Source organism: Littorina saxatilis, linkage group LG2 (genome assembly GCF_037325665.1).
Source record: "Littorina saxatilis isolate snail1 linkage group LG2, US_GU_Lsax_2.0, whole genome shotgun sequence".
Taxonomy (NCBI): domain Eukaryota; kingdom Metazoa; phylum Mollusca; class Gastropoda; order Littorinimorpha; family Littorinidae; genus Littorina; species Littorina saxatilis.
Genome location: NC_090246.1, coordinates 31,651,370 through 31,670,288, shown reverse-complemented (window position 1 = coordinate 31,670,288; position 18,919 = coordinate 31,651,370). Strand labels below are relative to the sequence as shown.

General features: G+C 40.3%; 1 protein-coding gene and 1 long non-coding RNA gene across 2 annotated transcripts in view; both read left to right on the top strand.

Annotated features, from left to right (window-relative positions):
* The window catches only part of LOC138958767 (uncharacterized), an 8,802-nt gene extending 1,551 nt beyond the window's left edge, over positions 1 to 7,251 (top strand). The window contains exons 2-5 of the mRNA XM_070330050.1: positions 1,804 to 2,741; positions 3,475 to 3,525; positions 4,277 to 4,336; positions 4,672 to 7,251. Coding sequence (XP_070186151.1) covers positions 2,518 to 2,741; positions 3,475 to 3,525; positions 4,277 to 4,336; positions 4,672 to 4,720 — 384 coding nt within the window. The 5' untranslated portion in view covers positions 1,804 to 2,517 and the 3' untranslated portion in view covers positions 4,721 to 7,251. The remainder of the gene's footprint in view (positions 1 to 1,803; positions 2,742 to 3,474; positions 3,526 to 4,276; positions 4,337 to 4,671) is intronic.
* A 10,572-nt stretch (positions 7,252 to 17,823) lies between these two features.
* On the top strand, positions 17,824 to 18,210 carry LOC138958768 (uncharacterized). Its single transcript, XR_011453496.1, has 2 exons — positions 17,824 to 17,958; positions 18,002 to 18,210. It is a non-coding gene; the product is annotated as an uncharacterized lncRNA (long non-coding RNA).
* The last annotated feature ends 709 nt before the right edge of the window (positions 18,211 to 18,919 follow it).

Below are 18,919 nucleotides of genomic sequence, written 5' to 3'. Positions count from 1 at the left end.
CCTGGTTTTACTGACGAGTGCGTTTAAGAATTGTTTGTTTGTGTTATAGATGTGTGCTTTTTACATTTAGTCAAGTTTTGACTAAATGTTTTAACCATAGACCAAATAAATGGTCTATGGTTTTAACATAGACGGGAAATCGAGACGAGGGTGGTGGTGTATGTGTGTGTATGTATGTATGTGTGTGTGTATGTATGTATGTATGTATGTATGTATGTATGTATGTATGTCTGTGTGTGTGTGTGTGTGTGTGTGTGTGTGTGTGAGTGTGTGTGTGTGTGTGTGTGTGAGTGTGTGTGTGTATATATGCATGTATGCATGTATGTATGTATGTATGTATGTATGTATGTATGTATGTATGTATGTATGTATGTATGTATGTATGTCACAGTGTGTATGTTTGCATGTTTGTGTGTGTGTGTAGAGCGATTCAGAGAAAAGTACTGAACCGATCTTCATAAAACTTCATATGAGAGTTCCTGGGTATGATATTCCCAGACGTGTTTTTCTTTTTTTCAACAAATGTCTTTGATGACGTCATATCCGGCTTTTTGTGAAAGTTAAGGCGGCACTGTCACGCCCTCATTTTTCGATCAAATTGATTGAAATTTTGGTCAAGCAATCTTCGACAAAGTCCGGACTTCTTCTTCTTCTTCTTCTTCTTCTTCTTCTTCTTCTTCTTCTTCTTCTTCTTCTTCTTCTTCTTCTTCTTCGTTCATGGGCTTAGACTCCCACGTTCACTCATGTTTTAAGCACGAGTGGACTTTTACGTGTATGACCGTTTTTATCCTGCCATTCAGGCAGCATACGCCGATTTCGGGGGAGGCATGCTGGGTATTTTCGTGTTTCTATAACCCACCGAACTCTGACATGGATTACAGGATCTTTTCCGTGCGCACTTGGTCTTGTGCTTGCGTGTACACACGAATGGGGGTTAAGTCACTGGCAGGTCTGCACATAAGTTGACATGGGAGATCGGAAAAATTTCCACTCTTAACACACCAGGCGGCAGCGACCGGGATTCAAACTCACGACCTCCCGATTAGGAGGCCGACGTCTTACAACCACGCCACTGCGCCCGTCAATTCCGGACTATGGGATTGAATTTCAGCTTGGAAGCTTAAATATAAGTTAATTAGTTTGCTCATTAAAGTGGACATTAAATCGAATTTTCCGTAACAAATTAAAAAGTGATCGCATTGTATTCTTCATCTTCTCCTGAATTCAAAAATACATAGATATGTCATGTTAACTCAAAAAATGTGCTGTGTGGTATGATTTTCATTGATTTTTTAAAACTAAACGCTCCCGGTAGTCAAGGGTAATAAACCGAAAAATAGAATCAAACACGCACATCCTTAGATGCGAAACAAAGGCCAGGGTTTGGACAGATCATGGCGCAGCGTCTGAAGCCGATTCGTTTGTGTTACAAGTCAACCCATGCACGTGCTCCAGTAGAGAATACTTCTTCTTCTTCTTCTCTGTTCATGGGCTGAAACTCCCACGTTCATTCATGTTTTTGCACGAGTGAATTGTTACGCGTACGACCGTTTTTACCTCGCCATTCAGGCAGCCATACGCCGATTCCGGGGGAAGAAGCATACTGAGTATTTTCATGTTTATATAACCCACCGAACTCTGACATGGATTACAGGATCTTTTCCGTGCGCACTTGGTCTTGTGCTTGCGTGTACACACAGAAAGGGAAAACAGTTGATAATGTGGTTTTGTGTGTGTAAAAGCTCAAGTTTCATTTCTAGCTTTTGTCTATATAAATACCCTTATAAACATGTTCCCTGCAAGGTCGACTGTGCCAAGTCGTCATATCAACAACAACAACTGCAGCCCCGACACACTTTCCGCCACCGTCAACAACAGCAGCAGCCACCAACTCACCACCACCAACGACAGCTACCACAGCATCTCCATCAACGCCAGCATCAACGACAACAACAACAACATCAGCAGCCACGACTCCCACCACGACTCCCATCACGACTCCTATCAGCAGCAGCGTTACCGTTACAACCATATCAGGGACTACTGCAGCTGCTTCTAAGTTTGCGGACCCCCCGGTAGGATATCCTCCTCCCCCCCCCCCTTCTTTCATACCTGCACTTTCTCCTCCTTACGCTTCCTCCTTCCCGAAAACTAAGAACAAAAATAGAAAAAAATTAAGAATGAAAGAAAGAAAGAAGAAAAACAGAAAGAAAGAAAGAAAGGAAGAAGGAGAAGAAAGAAAGAAAGAAAGAAGGAAGGAAGGAAGGAAAGAAAGAAAGAAAGAAAGAAAGAAAGAAAGAAAGAAAGAAAGAAAGAAAGAAAGAAAGGAAGGAAGAAAGAAAGAAAAGAAACATAGTCAGAAAGAAATAAAGACAGAAAACAAAGAAATAAGGAAGGAAGGACACCAAAAAAGAAAGAAAGGAAGTGAGAGAAAAAAAATAAATGAAATAATGTCGTAACATCATAAAACACATTTCCCACTCTGCCAAGGCAGCGGCCAGGCTGTTGATATTTGTAATGTATCAAAGTGTCAAGAAGCTTTCAACCATTTCTTTGAAAGGCAGAACAGATCTATGGTGGACATATAAGGAGTTAACATTTAAGCTATCAAACCCTGTTTTTTTCTTGCAGCCTGAAACCTCCGACTCTGGAACCAACATCGGGCTGATCGTTGGGCCTCTGGTGGCCATTTTGCTGATTGGAGCTCTGGCGGGTGTAGTGGGAAATGTTCTGTGGCAAAGGTAAGCCAGGATATCAGGTGCGCTTTTGCGTCCACATTCTAAACTGAAGTGTTCCATTTTTGAACACACTTTTTGTAACCATTTTGTGAACAGTGTGTGGAATACTGAATATATCATTCTAATTGCGAAAGTAGCGCACATTGTAATCTCTACTTTGTGTTTAACATGTGTGTTACATTTGTTAGTATAATAATAATTGTCAGTAAGTACTGGTGTCACATGACTGATGTGAACCAGTTGATTGGCTAATGGCGATGCGCTAAAACTGAGCGTATTCTTCCGCCCTTTGCCTAAGCGAGAGTGTACTCTCATCCTCAGAATTAATTAATGACATGTAGCTTATATTCTCCACAATACCAATGATTATGACCATACATTTCCTGCTTAGAATAGTTTAGAATAGCTGAGTTAAAAGTTAGCAACCAGTGGTAAGGAGCGAAACTGAAAATAAAGTTGTATATCTTGGGCTTCAGTGACTACATTTCTAATTCTGCGCAGACAAAGCTTAAAGGTGCATGACCAGACAGACATACGGACAGACAGACAGACAGACAGACAGACACACACACACACACACACACACACACACACACACACACACACACACATAGACAACCAACCATTCGGACAGACACACAGACAGACAGACATACAGTGCAGGCAGTCACACATACAGACTCGCAGACACACAAGATGAAAATGATATCTAATTTATTTGTTTTGTTTTTCCTAGGAAACGGAAACTGACGGTAGCACCCGAAGAAGAAGAAGAAGGCGCTGGCAAGTAAGTGTTCTTTTTATTGTACGTATACCTAATCTTCGAGTTTGATCCTTGCATGTGTTTGAGTAAGCCCTCACAATAACACTTTTTATTTTTTTTATTTTTTTTAATTTGCCAAGCACATCATTGTGGGGCTCTTAATCAAAATCATGCATCTGTCTACAATGTATCATCATTCATCCTTCAACATTTATCACTCACGGAAACCTAGAGTTTGATATACATGTTAGCAGTTTGTTGTTACGACACACTTCCGATGTAAATGGCAAGTATACAAGGCATATATTCACAACATTAGGACAAAACAGACAGACAGACATAAAACATACCAATGTTAGGTGGCTGATCATTTTAGTTGGGAGTCTGTCAAGTGATTCAGTATAATTTTCCTAAATACATGTACTGGTCAAAAGTGGAGCAGACAGTCTTTGACCTATCTGTAATGATGGTTGTAACCTAATCCCTGGATGGTGAAAGATAAAAAGTACAAACTTTGTGCACTAGCATTTAGTCTAGACAAGCAGGCTTGAATCAATTTGTATGGAGAGTGATGCACTTTTCTGTTATCTTCTAAAATACTGACGCATTACTATCACGCTATATTTATATGTAACGTTCTCTCTAGAACTGATCATATTAGCTTTAACTAACGAGCATTGTAATGGGAAGTCTTCGTAGCTGAAGAAGTAACGAATTGTCAGAAAGTGTAAAGCTTGACATTTTCTTATCTTTTGGTTCGTTTGTGTGTTGCCAGGGAGCCTTCAAATGTTGTTGATGAAAAAAAAGAAGAACCGAAACCTCAGCCACCTGCACAGTAAGAGAGAGAGAGAGAGAGAGAGAGAGAGAGAGAGAGAGAGAGAGAGAGAGAGAGAGAGAGAGAGAGAGAGAGAGAGAGAGAGAGAGAGAGAGAGAGAGTGTGTGTGTGTGTGTGTGCGTGTGGGTGGGTGTGCACGTGTGTGTGTGTGTGTGTGTGTGTGTGTGTGTGTGTGTGTGTGTGTGTGTATGTGTGTGCGTGTGTGTGTGTGTGTCGAGGCTGTAATCTCTGTGTATCTGTGCGTTTGTCTAAGTGTATGTCTGTTTGTGTATGCGCGCTAGCTTAGTTGCGTGCGTTTGTGCATTTCAAACTGCATCTTGCCCCTTTTATTCCAGGGAAAATCAGGAGGCAACGCCTGTGCCTGCGACCACTGTGGATCTTTAGACCAAGATAGCACGACAGTGCTATTTAAACAGTTTCAACAAAGCGCTGTCATCTCTACAAACTGTGCTTTTTTTTCATGACAGCTGATTTAACTATAGACTATAGATGTGTTTCTGCAATATTTGAAAATCCTTAGTTAAGAAAAGAAAATCCCATCAGTTACCTATGTAAATATTATTCAGATTCTGTTTATTTCATTTTTTTTCCGCAGGCCTCAAAAACCAAACGAAGGGAGGCAATTCAGTTTTTGCACGAGGCGAGCAAATGACGGGTTACTGTTCTTTGGAAAGTAGAAATCTGAACATGTACTCTTATTATTTTGACTGATGTACGGTAACATTGTATTGTTCTGTTCTGTTCTTTCATCATCATCATCATCATCATCATCATCGTCATCATCATCATCATCATCATCATCATCTTCATCTTCATCTTCATCATCATAATCAGGGTATTCCTGAGATAAGTGTAAATAAGCATACTATGCTTATAAACGGCTGACACAAGAAAGGTAAATATACGAGTTACCGAACCGAAGCCTGATTCCCATAGTTATCATACCTTAGCAGTTTTCCGCACCTAATTGAAACTAAATCATTTGCCAAATCAAAACTACATGTATTCACTAAGTTAACTGATTCATTTTATAAACTGAATATCCAAGCGCATAGAATCAACATTATTGAGGCACAGGCTTATCTGCACATTATTAACTAACTCGTTAACCTGAACTCCTGTTTTGGAGGGGGGAAAAACACTGAAAGAAAAAGTCGTATTTGCATTCCTTCGAAGAATGTATCTACGCACATACCCTATCATGTCAAGTGTAAAAACATATTCGCATTGTGGCTGGGAGGTAAAAACACAACATTCTCGTATGGCACGACACAATATACCTACACAAACCTGTTTACCCTTACTATTTTGGAGTAATTAAATATTACTATTTTTTAGGATTTTGGGGAAATATACTCTATTTGAATCCTGACTACGATTTTTAGATGTGCTTTAAATTAGGTTTGTGTTGCTAATGTTAACGTTTGTAACCACTGGGTTACTATTTTGGTCATCAGATTACTATTTTTTTCCTTTACCATTACTCTTTTCAAGTTTGGGGGGTAAACAGGTCTGTCTACACGAGAAAACACAATGTCCTCTACTTGGGTAGAGGAAAACGAGCTGTACAGATCTACACGTAATATCACATGGGAAGAAAAAGATGTGTGCACAGAACTGTATCATTTGGCGATAACACTCATTTATGAGATTTTTTTTATCGGAATGCATGAATCACAATTTTGTTGCAGGTTCTCATTTCTTGTTAATACCTTGAGATCTTGCTTCTGCTTTCCAGTAACATCTTGTGCATCCTCTTTTTCAAATAAATTCATGGTCATTTGGATGCTAATTTGGAACAGCTGTTATTTTAAACGTAAAACTGCTATACATCTGTTAAAGAAGCTTTCTGTAAAATGTCACATATACACTGTTTTCCTATAATTTGTACATACCTGGCTTTTATGCTGTTGATTATTTTGTGACGAATATCCCACCATGCATCAAATTCATCGCAAAACAAAGGTGTGAATACCTTTTCTGTTAATAAATTATCAACTTATCTTGCTTAATTTTGACCGAAGAGCTTAAACTTTTCTTGTATTCTCGGTAATGAAGCTCTAATGTATACATGCTAACAGACAAAATCATATATTTTCGCACTGGTACACCGGTTATATGGCATTTTATTTCTTGTTTGCAATGTAATATAAGTGTTTATACGATTATTTCATGTGTGTATAACACAAATACTTTAGCAGATTAAGAACATTATTTATCAGGGGTGGGACTTTTCCGCGAATCCGCGGATTTCCGCGGGCACAACTTACGAATTCCGCTGGAGTAATCTATTTTTCCGCGTCCCATTTCATCACAGTATCTATAACTTGTTGACTGAATGGTATGGAGAGAAGTGAAGATGGAACAGAACACTGGAGGCTTGAGAGTTAAATTGTGCTGACTGAAAACTCCTGATAACTAATAGTAATGTTGAGCTTCAATGCATTGGGGCATCACTTGGATCATACTATTTCCAGTATTGGATTATGGATACATGGTTCATTACGTAAGTATGCACCATTAAAATGTTACCATAGTTGTGTGAAAGTGTGATTTTTGTTTGGGTGGGTGTGGAGTGTGGAGAATGTCTTATTTTACCCGATCCAAACGAGTTGAATTTTAGTCTCAGAGTGCACCAGATTGCACAGATTTTAATGTACCATTTAAAAACAATTTGGGGGAGCATGCGCCCGAACCCCCCTAGAAAAAAGGGATTTCCTCTTTTTTCATCACAAGAGAGTCCCACCCCTGTTTATAACAGTCTGTGATAATCTGTGTGGAGCAGAAATATTTATTTCATGATGAAAAAAAAGGTTTTCGCTTATTTCTTGGATTAATTTGTTTATTTGTTTGTATAGTGTGCGCGCGCGCGTGTGTGTGTGAATGTGTGTGTAAGTGTGTGTGTGAATGTGTGTGTAAGTGTGTGTGTGTGTGTGTGTGTGTGTGTGTGTGTGTGTGTGTGTGTGTCAGCCGGTTATAAAGACACCGGTGACAACGGACAAGTACAGTGGTCTTCTGCCAGCAACTTTAACCTCTGCTTATGGTTAAGTGTGTGATTCTTTCTTTCTTTATTTGGTGTTTAACGTCGTTTTCAACCACGAAGGTTATATCGCGACGGGGAAAGGGGGGAGATGGGATAGAGCCACTTGTCAATTGTTTCTTGTTCACAAAAGCACTAATAAAAAATTTACTCCAGGGGCTTGCAACGTAGTACAATATGACCTTACTGGGAGAATGCAAGTTTCCAGTACAAAGGACTTAACATTTCTTACATACTGCTTGACTAAAATCTTTACAAAAATTGACTATATTCTATACAAGAAACACTTAACAAGGGTAAAAGGAGAAACAGAATCCGTTAGTCGCCTCTTACGACATGCTGGGGAGCATCGGGTAAATTCTTCCCCCTAACCCGCGGGGGGTAGTGTGTGATTGAGCTAATAGGAAAGTTGTTGGGCCATATAACTATCGTGTTAACAATTTGCAGGCTTGGGTGACCTTGGTTGTTGCAGTTACGGCGGTGTTTGAGCTGTTTCTCTTAAATTATCATGTGCGTTTTGTTTGCATTCAGCTTCTCTGTCTTTGTCTCTACCTCTCTCTGTCTCTATCTCTGTCTCTCCATCTCTCTTTATCTCTCTCTCTCCCTCTCTCTCTCTATTTTACTCTCTCTCTCTTTTACTCTCTCTCTCTCTCTTTCACTCTCTCTCTCTCACTCTCTCTCTCATTCTCTTTCTCTCTCTCTCTCTCTCTCTCTCTCTCTCTCTCTCTCTCTCTCTCTCTCGTTCTCTCTCTGTCTCTCTCTCTGTCTCTCATTTAGGCCATAGCTCCTTATGAGGGGGGTGAACATATATACAATGACATAATGACATTTGCACACAAATCAAATGAAATAAATCATACACAAACTAAGACATTACATTTCAAATAGAACATATCGTAGGCTTACATGAACTAAGACATAACAACACTACGTAGCCGAAATGCTTTGTACACATAACTGACAACTTTCGAACAATACCTTCATTCACAGATGCCATAAGCATAGAAAACTTGTGTAAACTTGGGTTTCTATAAAACTTAGCAGGATTAAACTGGCATCGCAAATCACGAAGTGCGGGGCAACAAAGCCCAAAATGAAACTCATCTTCCTTACTTTCCCTGCACAATGGGTATAACAACATATCCACATCGTATCTCTTATATCGATTAACGTGCACAAATAGGCTTAGTTCTGTTATTCCACCTCGGAATCTTGCCATAATAATGTTCAAATGCCTATCCATGTTCAATAATAAAGAAGCAAAGTGTCGTATTATTTGAAAATGCTTTCTTTTGTCAAACAAATAAGGGAACATGGAACGATTAATAATACAGTGCCCGCCCTTTTAAGACCTCTAGAAATCTGAGACATTCAGATCTTGTAAAGGAGGGAATCTTAAAATGGGGGTAAATTTACAGAGGTTATGAACAGAAAATCTATAAAAAAAATAATTAAAAAATTAAAAAAAGTCTAAAAGGGGAGAAGTCTGAAATTCGGGGGTCTTAAAAGGAGGCGTCCAATGTAGTCACACTTTGTTCGTTTTCATACTCTTCTTCTTCTTCTTGTCGATCACTCAGATGGAAACGCCGGTTCTCCGCGCAAATGTTGCCGTGCGCTGTAGGTCGTCCAGACCACAGAACTTATATCTAATATAAGTTCTGTGGTCCAGACTGCCATAGAGCTTCCCTTGCACCGTGGTCGCCTCCGCCCAGATCTGGCTCCTGAGGCCATCGTCTAGTGGGCAAGTCTGCAGCAGGTGTTCCGTTGTCATGCTGCCTGTTTGACAATTCTGAACTTGGTGAAAAGGTGGTGGTTCATTCGGTTGTGGCCTGTCCGCAGCCTGAATATGAGGACCTGCTCAGACCTTGTGAGCAGATGAAAGGCGTCGTTTTTGTTGTAGTGTGGGTGCTGCTGCAACCACTTTTTGTGTTGCTTGGCCTTGATGATGGTCTTGGCTAAGGCCTCTGGCACTGGACACAACGTGATGATGTAGTGCCCTTGTGCGGTTATCGATTCCAGGGGAATTTTATTGGTCAGACTAATCATATCATAAATACGTGTCTACTTCATGAAATAGCGGTCATCGACACAAAATGACCGTTTACAGTCTGTAACTGGTAGCAAACACCGTCCACACACACAAAATAGCGCGAATGACATGCACTAACACTAACAGAAGGATTCTGACGTTTTCTGTTGACAAAGAAAGACAGGTACGCCCAAAGGTAATCAGAATCAGGATAATTTAATGCCGCAGCCTACACTGGTGTACTTAGCTCACGCTTTTAGTATGCAACATTTTGTATTTTAGATGGGGTTTACTTGAGGCGAGGCGGACATTTTACCAGTTGGTCAGCGGTTAAAGTTGGAAAGACATCGTGAAATAGGTTCCATGATCCAGTGCTTTCGTTTTTATTCTTTTGGAGGTTGTCCTGGTTTTGATGGCCAGTCTTGTAAGGGAATTCTGTTCTCTTGTGATGCTGGTTATCACACAAAAAAGTTACATTTTGAATAATTTTCTTTTTTAAAATCCGGAACAGATTGATACAAGAATTAGACTCGGACATCTAATTAAAGGTGTATGGAATGTGTATATGTAAATACAAAGACACAAAAAAAGTCAACTGTGTGTGTCTATATATAACACTTAGGCCTAAAAAAAAAATAGGTGTGGTTACGGTAACCCGACCTACCCTATTTTTAGGGGCCGACCCTATAACTTTTTATTACATTTGTCAACAACAAAAAAAAACCAACAACCGAGTGCAGAAAACGCAATGAAAGCAAAATCGCCCGAGTCGCACACTTATTTTCCTGTCAAGTAGGTTTAATTTGTACACATTAGAAAAAAAAAGTTTAAAAAAAAAAGTGATTGCCTACCTTCCTACCCTATTTTTTTGGGCTATGTTACCGTAACCACACCTATTTTTTTTTTGGCCTTAGCATAAGTGCTCAACTGAGGTTCGAGGCTTAAAAAAAGAAAGATTGTGTGATATTTAATTAATCCATTATGAAAATGTCATTAGTTTGTAATCCCGTCATAGGAAAATTACGAGTACTCATGCATTCACACTGCACGATGTATAAAACTAAGTTTTTCCAGGATAGGATAGGAAAGCGACGAAGAAAGAAGTGTTTGATCTTATTTTGTTAGTTTTTGTTTCAGTCAATCAACGAAACTGTGGCTATAAGCTATGAAAGCGATAATGGAAAAAGTCGAACATTATTTCTAGCAGCAAAACTTCAAACAGAACTTGAAGGTGAGGCATTGTCTTTTTTCACATTGTTCAGTCAGTTGCCAAATTTCTTTTTTTTTCACTTGTTACGTGAATGTGCTCATCTAAATTTCACGACAAATGAAAAAAAGCCGACCTCCCAACAAACAACGATTGAGATAAAAAGAAGAGATTAAGATAACTTTCGACAGAAGGTTCTACATTAATTTTATAATGTGTAATATGATTTGCGCGAATACTTGTTTTACGGAAATATAACAAATTGCTGAGAAAGGTTTTTACTGGATATATGTCTTGCAAAACTGATTGCATAATGACTATTTTCTTTGCTTTTGTGCGACGAAAATATCAGTTTTCATGTATACATATACTAGGGACGGTTTTGTTGCTATCAGTTCCAGAACCAGAACTAGCAGACGGACACGTTTACAAGACAAGTGATACTTCTGCATCCCCACCTGACTCAGAAAATTCTACAACAATTCAGTTTTCTTTTGACTCAACAGTTGAAGCTTCTTCGCTTGCATCAGCAGAACGATCTACAGAATCATCGGTGGACCCTGGTACCACATCCAGAAAAGACAACACAGCTGCAGAAACAACAACAGCACCTGCAGTATCCGGACACTCGCAGACAGATAGTACATACACACCCGAAAGCACACGTGCAGACATAACATCAGGACAAAGTGTATCTTCAGGTTCAACCATTACCGTCTCGGACTTTACTGACAAACGCCGAGAAAACGACAGACATATCAGATATTGCAAGCAGCAGTCTGCTAGTCAGCATCACTTCAGATAGAACGCAAGTTCCCCAAGTTACTACTACGCAAACAGAAGAGACAGTCGCTACCAATATCGTCTCTGAAGACTATACAGATGTGCTGTCCACGGGTGGCAACACGCTTCAAACTGCACCTTCTGCAATAAACGATTATTTTCAAACAAGCTACAGTGACACGACAAGCAGGTTTTCTACAATGCTTCTTGAAACAAAATGAACAACCGGAGTAACGCTAACACAAAGTCAGACAGGCCAAACTGAAACCAGTACTTGTAAAAAAAACAGCGTTTCCAATCCTCGAACCTCACAAAGCGACTTCACACAAAAAATGTCGTCATCTGTGTCCACAGAAATGACTAAAACGGCGACAGAAATGTTCGATGAAACAGGGACAACCCAGGCGGATTTTCGCACTTCAACCAGTGACGATGTTTTGTCAGAATCTACAACTTTTGATGCCTCAATAATGACGGAAACTGACTCTGTTGGCACAACGCCCTCTGCAACAGGCGATGATGTTGACAACTGCATCCCGGACATCTTCAGATTCTTCTATTGAAGATGATGGAACGGCAGTGCCTTCAAGTATCAAAACTTCGCAGCATGTTACCTCAGCGGATATCTCTTCAATGATGAGCACCAGGCAAATGTCAGTCACCTCTCGAAAAACCGCTGCAGGGTTTACTGCTACACAAACATCAGCTCTCAGCACAAATGTTTTGTCCGTCGACAAATGTTGAATCCTCAACATCTGGCACACAGTCACAGAGTACCCTTAGTGACAAACTCACAGCAGTCCCTGACACCTCGTATGTCACAAAAGTATCCACTCCAGTGTCTACCTCACCAGTAACAGACGGAAGTAGTACAGTTGAAGCAAGTAGTGACGATTTATTGACAAAACACACCACTTCCCTTTCAGGGCAGAATGGAACCGAAAAGTTGTCTTCAACGGTGCTACCGTCTTCCCTAACAAGCACGTCCTCAGGAGACATGGTCACCATGTTCACAACACGACACAAGTCCACTGAAACCACTCAGGCTACACGCTCACCTCAAACAACGTCTGTTGAAAGTACCCTTTCCTACACATCTTTGGAGGGAAGCTCAATCACGGGTCTTACTGAATGTCTGTGAGCATGACGACACGGGGCCCTTCGACAAACAATATGACTGCATCGTTGAACACTGCTGCTGGAACATCTGCAACTAGCTCTAGCGGAATTACTTCAACGGACATGATCAATAACAATCATATTCTTTTCAGCAACTCCCAAGAGCAAATCATTCCACACCATGTGTTCCACACGGAAATGAGTCTTACGCCTAGAACGACATAACAAGCTGGAATGCTAATCGCAGACCTGAAACAACCACACAACAGTCATTCTTTTGCTGTGCTCTGTGAGAGGTGTTTTCTTTGTGTTTAATATTATTTTGTTTGGACCTAGCTATTGATGTGTACATTGTTGTTAAACAGTTGTTTGTTGTATGTTTATCAGGGTTTGCTAGTGTGTGATAGGGTTCGTGTCCGTCTGTAGATGTTAGTTTCTTTGTTAGTCCTGTGTTGACAACTCTTCGACAAGCGCTTAGAACTGTACCCACGGAATAGGCGCTATATAAGCTTCATATTGATTGATTGATTGATCTATCTGGATGTAGCAACCTTGCTGCTCGTGTTGTTGTTGTTGTTGTAGTTGTTGATGTTGTTGTTGATGTTGTTGTTGTTGTCTTTTTTTTTAAAGTTTTTTTTGTTTTTTTGGTTGTTGTTTGTGTTAGCGTCGTCTTTGCTGTAGGTGTTTTGTTGTGTGTTTTTTAGTGGAAATCTGAGCAAAAAGAAATGGACTGATAGATATTGATCTAACCTTTTCGTACTTATTGAAGGTATCTTTTGTTTGCTTTTTGGTTTGTTTGTTTGGTTGGTTCGTTGTTTGTTATTTTCAGTCATACGTTTGCATGTGTGTGTTTTTTAAATTTTTATTGTAGATGATAAATGACAATGCACCTGTAATTTCAACCGTCGTAGCGCTTGCATTTTCGTCCTTCTCTCCATATCTTTTATTATAAATTTCGTGTTTGTTCGCCTTAAGACTGTCGTCTATTGTCTTTGTCAAATATTGTATCATATTTGCATGCGTGTTCTTTAAATCCTTTCAGATTTATGTTATGTCCTTCCGCTTGTGATAATTTTGAACACAGGATCAAAAGTTGGATATAGTGATGACGACGAAGCGAACAAAACGCCTAAACGATTTCAATGAGCTTGACAACGGGCAGAGAAAGTTGACTGTCTTTAAAAGTCTGTTTCTTTCAGTGATGAAATAAAACAAATAGATTTTTAAAGCTTAAAGGCAGACTCAGCTTACCGTAAACCATTAGTTTCTGGTCATAGACACTGTCAGGCTTTCACACACAGTACAAACACCCTTTCATTTAAGCACCCACCGCTTGAGAACATCCTTGGTGCCCTCCGTAAAGAGCGAGCATTGTTCAAAGAATTTATTTTTGCGTGGTCAGACGGATTGTCTTGCCCACAATCGGACGCCTCGTTTTGGCGCCAGAACTAACTGTTAAAATCTAAATAACAAATTGACAGCTTGTTGTACAAACATTCTTAAATCATAAAAAAAAAAAAATTTCATCAAGACAAGATCAGTACAATTCGAAGTTTTGAATGTTTTAAAAAAGGGAGCCCGGAAGCTGTGCTGGCAAGGTCGTACGTGTTTCCCAAGCAGACGAATTTTATGCATAGCGCTTGCTTCTTTGATCTGAAGCCAACCGTGGCCGATAAGTTCGTGTGACTCGCAGTCGTTTGTTGCATTTTAGATTCAGAGATACACAATAACGTGCTTTTGCAGATACAGCGAGTCGCATTGAAATCACAAACTGACGACTAAATTGTGAAAAAAAGGAAAGTGGATCACACGGGTTCACGATGGCTCAGTGGTAAAATAAACCACGGAATCTGGTGTGTAGTTTACGCAAGCTAAATAGCCATTCAAACGAACTGTGTCATTTAATGCTATTAAATGCTGTTATAAGTGTGTTCCATAAGGTTAGAACTGCTTTTTTTGTGATAAGATTTACATCGTTCTCTAAACCATGTGAGGCAGACTGGGCCTTTAAACTGAGTATTGCTTACATGTACATTAGCAATCTGTGATGTAGTGATCATGAACACGTCTCTTACACACACACATATACAAACAGACACACACACACACACACACACACACACACACACACACACACACACACACACACACACACACACATCTCTGACATACACGCAACAGACATACGTATACACACTAAGACAAACACCATTGTCATCATTTTCACGAGTTTTCATTCACAAGCACCTGGAAAATAAATCTCATGTTCCCCAGGCAATAAATCCCCGGTTACCATAGTTGCAGGAAGCAGGTTATACATGGATAATCAAAAGCAAACCCAATAGAAACGCTCGGGGATTCTTCGGCTCTTTTCATTGGTGTTTCCCACGACACTGCTTTGCAAAGTTCCAAAAACGAACTGGCAAACTGGCAAAAGTAAACAAAAAACAAAACTACTTCATGAAAGGTCATACATTCATCAAAAACAAATGAAACCTAGCGATATGTTTTGTCTTCTTACAGAGTCATGGAGTGCGTGTATCTGTGTTTTGATACACAGACGTTCGGAGAAACACGAACGTCAAGTTCAAGTAAAACGACCCCTGACACACACATTTTGACCCGTGCACAAGACGTTGTATCGATAAACGAAGCACAAATAAGAAACAATAATAAAAGCAAAGAAAATAGCAACAAAATATGCAAACGTCTAACAAAGCCGAGCAAGCAGAATGACAGGTCTAATGAAAAACAAAGAGGTACTGAGTCGGAAACAAGATCGCGATTCTTTCTTTCGCTGCACGACGCAAATCTTCTGTGACCTTTGACCAAACGTAGCTTCCACATTCGATCACTCAGCTTAATATTTACAACAGAAAGCCGAGGGGTGGAATACCGAGATGAACCTACAGAACTGTGCATCCTCAAATCTGACATATTCATCCCAACATTTAAAGCTGTGGTCTATTTATGACTTTCCGAGGCTACGAGGTTGAAAAATAGGGATAAAATCATGTACAGAATTCTGTACAGCAAACGCTACCCGAAACCCCACCTATACGGCGTGTATGACCTTGAGAGCTTCAGTCAACGCTTGAATTTTGCAGTGGTAACATCCGGTTTGCTCTCTCAGAGTTGAGCATATTTGTCGAGAAGGATCGAGCAGAAAAAATAAACGACTTGGCAGGGATTGGAACTGAAGGTCTCGGGGCCTCGAAATGTCGGGGCCGATGTCTTAACCGCTAGGCCACTTCACCAGTGTTGTCAAAGATTTAAAAAAATCGATAATTTTATATCTTTCTACGCTTGAATTACCATTCATGCGTTGCAAAAACGTAAAAATTTGGCATTAAAATTTGCCTTTATTTGCAAACATGTTTCACGGAATCACAGTACATGTTTACACCGTCATGCTACACGACATTCGCGCCATGCAAATAGCTGCGATATCTCTATTTACAACATGCAAGAAAAATGACATGAACAGTACAGTAATTGAATCTCTCCAAAGCTCTGTGCAGTTGAAAACAGACATCTAAGAAATAGTTATACATGTATTCACTTCTGAACAATGGGCGGATAGAGATATAAATCATGCTACTTCAAGAATAACATAACATGAATTCATATCAATGTTTTTCCTTTTTTTTCCTCATTGGCGCAGTAGCCTAGTGGTTAGGACATGCGACACGAAGTCTCGAGGTCGAGAGTTCGAATCTTCGCCGGGGCGTTTATTTTTTCCACTTGATCAGTCTTGAGAGAGCAAACCGGATGTTATCCCTGCAAAATTTAAGCGTGGACTGAAGCTCTCAAGGTCATACACGCCGTATAGGTGGGGTTTCGGGTAGCGTTTGCTGTACAGAATTCTGTACATGATTTTATCTGTATTTTTCAACCTCGTAGCCCCGGAAAGTCATACATAGACCACAGCTTTAATGAACTCAAAAACACAGAAAGTTGCTTTCACACGCCAGCTCATTCTGATAATCCTCGCTCCACAGCTATCGTTGATTGCCAGTGGTTATCAAACCGGGACTCGTGTGGTTATCAGCACGGAACCCGTGTTTCAAAGCATGGCTCCCTGGGTTGATTGTGCACTTATTTTCTCACTACCAAAATGATGACAAAAACGATGTTTGGTGGTTTGTTGACAGACCAGCTTTTTTGTCGGTCCTCGGGGGGCATATCGACTTTTGTTTTATATTTATTGACCGCGGCCTTCGGCCTTGGTCAATAAATATGAAACAAAAGACGATATGCTCCCCCTCGGACCGACAAAAAAGCTGGTCTGTCAACAACCCATCAAACATCTTATAATATAGCTATTCTGATGGACACGTGGGGGAATTCGGGGGCTGTGATTGGATGGTCTCTTCCGATCATCAAAGCATAATGCTACGGAAGTCGGCCATTTTTGCCAATATCCAAAAGCATATTGTCAATAACAAAGACGCATTGTTCCGGTTTACCCATCTGTACCACACGATGTTTCACTGATCGACAACAGCATTCACTGACAACTTGAAATTCTTCTCGGGAATGTTTTTCAGCTTTACAAATGTCGATAGCATACCCTTTTCTGCTAACTTCCCGATGAAACAGGACTAAACCTATTATTTTTTGTCCCTAAACACCACAAAATGCCCAAAGTCGAAAGATGTAGTACAAACAGGGGAGTAAAACGGAACAGCCGTTTTTGTGTGCCTGTGAGTGTGAGCTTAGTTCACAGTTGCCGACTGATACAAACTTTCGCATTCGGCTTTTCTTATCTCGTAACTCCACACTAAATACCCCACTTCCCTTCTGAAGTATTGATGTACAACCCATGGCACTAACATTCATGTAGTCGTTTATAACTGAGGTTGAAAAATTCGCTTCATGACGAAACAAGTATAAATGCCATTCACCCAAACTGAAAACGCCACAACGTCTTGTCTGCATCGGAGAGAAAACGGAGACGCAACCAAAATCAGCGTGTCCAAAAGCCGAAAAGGCAAAAGTAATTTGTATCGGAAAACAGGTGAACAGATGGAATGAGCTGAAGGAAAGCCTCGGTCTGACAAATCCTAGTTTGGCAGAACTCCTTCTCGATACGTACGTTGTTGTATTTTATACTCTTTGCTTTGTTTTCTTTTGTTTTTGTTTTGTTATTCATCCACGGGTATTTTTCTGATCATGCATGCATGCGTTTGGGATCGACAAGGGTAACCCAACAAAGTATACTTGCTCAGTCTGTGCACATGCAATGATGCATTGTAAATTGAACCATTTCTGATCGATGTGAAAACTACAGCCCTGAAAGATCCTGAAAGTGGCGAGTAATTTACTCGCCATGGTGAGTAAAAACATGTAACTGGCGAGTAGAAATACTCATCTACTTGCCAAATGCCAGAAAAGTTGCTATAACAAATTGTTGGTTTGGCTATAGTAAAGTTTGCTCTCTGGCTAGTCTTAGTATTAGTAAAGTTTAAGAATCACTGGCCAAAGGCTAGTGTGCCATTATTTGCTCACCTGTTAAACCGGTACCCGTTTATTTCGAAAAAGTTGACAGTAATTTTTTTCAGTTGAAGTGCAGTTCAACACAGGCACACGCACACTAAACGTCACACACGTGACAGACGGGAACCCTGTTTTCGTCGGTCCAGACTGGCAGACTGAATTAAGGACGCCACAACGGATCGCAGTTACATTCAACTAGCCCTGGATTAAAAAGCAAGCAAAACAAAAGGAAGCAAGTCCTATTAGTCTTGTCAACAACAAACTATGACAAAAACACTACTGGTACTTGAACTGAACGCCACAATGGATCGCAGTAACATTCAACTATGCCATGGATTACAAAAGCAAGTAAACCAAATGGCAGCAAGCCCTGTTAATACTTGTCAACAACAAAATACTACAAAAACACTACTGGTACTTGAACTGAATCAAAGACTTCACAACGGATCACAGTTACGTTCAACAAGTCGCGTAAGGCGAAATTACTACATTTAGTTAAGCTGTGGAACGCACAGAATGAAACTGAACGCACTGCATTTTTTCACAATGACCGTAGTCCGCCGCTCGTGCAAAACGCAATGAAAGTGACGAGCCTGTTTAGCGCGGTAGTGGTTTTGCTGTGCTGCATAGCACGCTTTTCTGTACCTCTCTTCGTTTGAACTTTCTGAGCGTGTTTTTGAGTCACTTGAGAAAAAGTGACTCTATGTAATCGGTCAGTGTTAGTCTGTCCGGCCGTCCGTCCGTAGACACCACCTTAACGTTGGACTTTTCTCGGAAACTATCAAAGCGATCGGGCTCATATTTTGTTTAGTCGTGACCTCCAATGACCTCTACACTTTAACGATGGTTTCGTTGACCTTTGACCTTTTTCAAGGTCACAGGTCAGCGTCAAAGGAAAAATTAGAC